General features: G+C 52.2%; 1 protein-coding gene across 1 annotated transcript; it reads right to left on the bottom strand.

Moving 5' to 3' along the window:
- Positions 1 to 612: 612 nt before the first annotated feature.
- On the bottom strand, positions 613 to 2,391 carry LOC104531407 (ubiquilin-2-like). Its single transcript, XM_010176282.1, has one exon. The coding sequence runs from the start codon at positions 2,389 to 2,391 to the stop codon at positions 613 to 615; it is 1,779 nt and encodes a 592-aa protein (XP_010174584.1).
- Between the last annotated feature and the right edge of the window lie 2,036 nt (positions 2,392 to 4,427).

Below are 4,427 nucleotides of genomic sequence, written 5' to 3'. Positions count from 1 at the left end.
TGCCCGAAGGGACAGGAATTCGATGGTTCAGACACTCCCTGCTGCTCTTCTTTATGGCCAGATTTAAAAAAAAACAAAAACAACAACAACCAAACAAAAAACAAACAAAAAAAACCCCAAACCCCCAAAACAAACAAACAAAAAAACCCCACAAACCAAGCAACCAAAACGCTGCTGTGCCACTGTTTGTTTTGGAGTCCAAATGGGAGTCAAGCTCGTTTATCATCTGGTCTCCAGCATCTCTGGATCTCAGTTCCTCACCTGTATTTTCCCTCTCTGGTGTCTTTTCTTGGCGTGTTTTTCCCCCCCACACACACCTGGATCACAGACTCTGTCTGTGAAGGGGCAGCACCACACTCAGGTAGGGCCTGACCTCAGGGTTTCACACGATCCTCACTCACATCTACTGTCACATCTCACAGAAGGTCCTCACATCTATTGCCCTGGATGCAAGAAATCCTTGCAGCCAAGAGGAGATGATTTCTCCTGGAGGGAAGAAGGCCAAGGCACACAACTCCTTCACATGCACCCGGCTGCCTTTAGTGTGTGACGAGACTGCAATACAACCACCAGCACCCGAGGCACTGCAACTGGTTCCTGTGGACAAACCAGTTAGGGCATCTCCGTTGGTGCTGGTGCTTTTGCCAGGGTCTCGGCTGCTGCACGGACGTCTCCTCCCGCAGCCACCAGCGCCCGCAGGTTGGCACTTTGGTCCTGGAAGCCCATGGCAGTGAGCTCCTCCATTTGTCTCTTAAATCTGATCTGTGGTGCCTCCTCATCCACCTCCGTCTGACCTTCTGCTTCATCCTCCTCTGACACCAAAGGGACACTGTCCTCAGCCTCACTGCTTTGTTCCGAGTCGTCCATGCTCTCCAGACCCAGCTCCATACGCGAGTCCTCCAGACTGAGTATGAACTCTGGTACCTCTACTGAGAGGGTCTGTAATCCCAGATGGATCTGTAGCAACGCCTGCAGTGCTCTGGGGTTCCTCAGCAAGGATGAAATCTCTGAGTTCTCCATCTCCAGTGGCAGCTGCTGTCCCCATTGATCTTCAGGTGGAGAACTTCCATCGCTTGATAGGTGAGTGTGATGCAGCAGCATTTGTGCTGGGCTGTTGGGGTTTGTTAACGCGCTCTCCAGGTTCTGCATGAGTTCTGGGTTTCCTGTCAGCTGCTCAACCATCCTCTGAACCTCTCCTGAGTTGGGTACCACGGCACCTGTTGTAGGACCCAAATTCAGCGAGGCAAAACTGTCACTTGCACTGCTGCTGGAAAATTGGCAGTCATAGTCATCTGCATTATCATGAACTCTGGTGGACTGTGGAGCCCAAGGGTTGGGCAATGGCCTCCGGTTTTCGGTATGGGGTGGTAGCCTGGCTCCACTCAGGGGTGAGCTACTGCCCGAGCAAGCAAACGGGTTGTTGCCCAGATGAGCCTGCACAGCATCCAAGATGGGCTCCTCAATTTCCCTGTAGAGCTGCTCCAGAGCTCTGTACCCACCAGGGATGCTTTCGAGGTTGTTCATGGCCACGTCACGGTTCCTTATCATCTCCTGCATTATGGCAGGGCTGCTGAAGGCCTCTAATATCTCTCTGACAGTATGTGGGTCGGTGAGAATCTGACCGATCTCAGGATTTTCTTCAGCCAGCTGCTGCATCTGAGGGTTGGACATGATGAGATCCCCGACAAGACTGGCATTGTCAAGGACGTTCTGCCTCAAGGTGCTCTGCATCATCTCTCTTATCAAGCTGTGCACGGACACTTCTTCTATTTGAATGCTATTCACCAGGTCCAACATGTCTGTTGAGTTCAGGTCTAGGAGATGTACACCGGTCACCCCGAGGAGGAACCCTAGCAAAAATGTGTTGTTGTTGATGGTGTTCAGATCCAAGCCTGAACTGAGGATCCTGGATAAGAGGTTCTCCATGGTCTGGGCCACTATTTCCTGGCTGGAGATCAACAGCTCAGAGAAGTTATGATGGATCAAGCATGGGTTTGGCAGGTCAACTATACTTCCCAAGTAGAAGAAGTTGGAATTACTGTGGCTGGGAAATTGCATCGGGGTGGTCGCTCTTCCTTGGTTCACCAGGCCATCTTGTGGTCTCTTTTGGGACCTGATGACCACATGGATGCTGACCCCACTGTGAACTCCATGCTGGCTCAAAGTCTCTTGATCCTTGAGGACTTTCCCAGCAAATATCAGGACCAGCAGATCAGGGGATGTTTTGAAACGCTTGGCAACTTCTTCCTTAAACTCCTGGATGGTGCTACCCTGAGCAACCTCAAACTGCTCCTTATGCTTGAGAGTCTTCACAGTCACATTGATGATATTTGAGGAATCCACGGCGACAGCAGGTTGACTAGTGTCTGCTGTCCCTTTGCTTTTGGACATGGTGGCTCTGAGACCAGGACTGAGCGTTGGTCTGTTGAAAAGCAGAGGTGATGGAAGAAGGTGGGAAGCAACAGGGGTCAACGGCTGCCAGCAGAAACAGGGGGGTGGCTGTTGCCCCTGCCGTGGTGACAGTTGCTGGGAGGGAGCAGTGACACAGGGACAAGGACACCCTCACCTGGCAGTGGAAACCAAACACACATACCAGCCAGAGGTTTCACAGCTGCTCCGCTCACTCACCACCCAGCAATGTCCTCATGTTCCTTGTCCCGTTGTGGCCTCCTGCCCACATGGAATTGCCATGCAGCTGTCTCTGTGCTATGACATCACTGATGATGTCAGAGTAAGCAGCAATGGCCTGAAGAAGAGGCACCTCCCTTGGAGCTGAGCTTGGGCTTCCTCATCACCATGGTCCCCAGCCAAATGAGTCCCTGGGGCAGAAGGAGGACCATGACATGGGAAAATCCGGGCTGAGGGGACTCCAGGACCATTTCCATTGGAGATGACCACCGTGCACTGAGGCTGGCATCACCCCATGGCAGAGCTGCCAGCACCCACCCTCTCCCCCCCAGACCTTGCTCCCCTGCCTCAGTCACCATCCCCTTCCCACCAGGTTTGCTTTGGGGATGCAAAGCCCCCTGAAGTTCCACATCCCACACCCATCAGCCTTTGGGTCCTCGTGTGGTTTTGCTGCCAGCCCTGTCACCTTACTGACACCTCTGATCTCAGCTGTCTGAGAAGGAAACATCTCCCTTCTTCAGCCTGAGCCCAGGAGCACCCTCACCTTTTCAACTGGGGAACAACACCATCACCACAGAGTGCACCAGGAGCTTGGTTTTACCCATAGAATCACAGAATGTGGTGAGCTGGGAGGGACCCACCAGGATGATGGAGTCCAACTCCTGTCCCTGCACAGGACAATCCCAACATTCACACCATGTCCCTGAGGGCCTTGGCCAAATGCTGCTGGAATCCTGTCAGGCTTGGTGCCATGAGCACCTCCCTGGGGAGCCTGTTCCAGTGCTCCACCACCCTCTGGGTGCCTCAAGAACCTTTTCCTCATGGCCAACCTCACCCTCCCCTGCCACATCTTCCTGCCATGTCCTCTGCTCCTGGCATTCGTTGGTGGCCAGAGAGAAGAGATCAGCACCTGCCCCTCCTCTTCCCCTGGTGAGGAAGTTCTATTCCCCCAGGAGATCTCCTCTCAGTCTCCTCTTCTCCAGGCTGAGCAAACCAAGTGCCTCCAGCCTCTCCTCACACCCTCACACCCAAACACACTCCAGTGCCTGTAGCAGAACAAATCTCTCCTCCTCCCAGCTGAGAAAGCTGCTGTTTGTTTCCAAACAAAGCCAAAAGGAGATAGATTAGTCTTGGCATCCCATGTTTTAGTTCTCGTTTGTGTGACGCTTGGCAAATAAGTTTTCACGGTCCCCAGGTTGGTGCTCAACTTCTTCATTTGCAGAATTGAAAGACTAATTTTCCCGGAGCCAATCTAAAAATGCAGGTGCATCCAGAACAGCTTCATTTGGTCTGTGGTTTTTCCAGAGCTTTCAGGTGATTTGATGTTGATATTAATTTTCTAAATTACAAAAGTTTTCTTTTAATCAAAAAATCTTCTGATCTATTTGCAAAGTGCTTATTTCATACCTGCTAATCACGTCACATGGCAGCTCCCTGAAGGACTCGGTGTGGCGGCTGGTGCCAAGAGAGGAGCATTTCCCAAGCCCCAGAGCTCCTGTTTGTGATAACAAAGAGTTTCTCTGCAATTATCTGCTTGGAAAAAACACACTGGCACACACATCTGTGCCAGTGCTGCCATGCCAGATTGCTCTGTCCCCAGGATTCATCCCTCCATCACTGCCACCAACAACCCCTCTCTCTGCTGGGTGCAGCAGCGGTGGCACAGGACACGTGTCCCTCTGCTTGGTGACCCCACAGCCCTCATCATCACTGGCTGCAGCTCTGGCTCCAGATCACTGAGAGGTGATGGAAACATAAAGCTGAATACAGTGATGGGGGGTTTGATCACTGGTTTTGCT

This window comes from Antrostomus carolinensis, unplaced genomic scaffold (genome assembly GCF_000700745.2).
Source record: "Antrostomus carolinensis isolate BGI_N321 unplaced genomic scaffold, ASM70074v2 scaffold14179, whole genome shotgun sequence".
NCBI lineage: Eukaryota > Metazoa > Chordata > Aves > Caprimulgiformes > Caprimulgidae > Antrostomus > Antrostomus carolinensis.
Note: the sequence above shows the minus strand (reverse complement) of the source record. Positions and strands in the feature narration are given on the sequence as shown.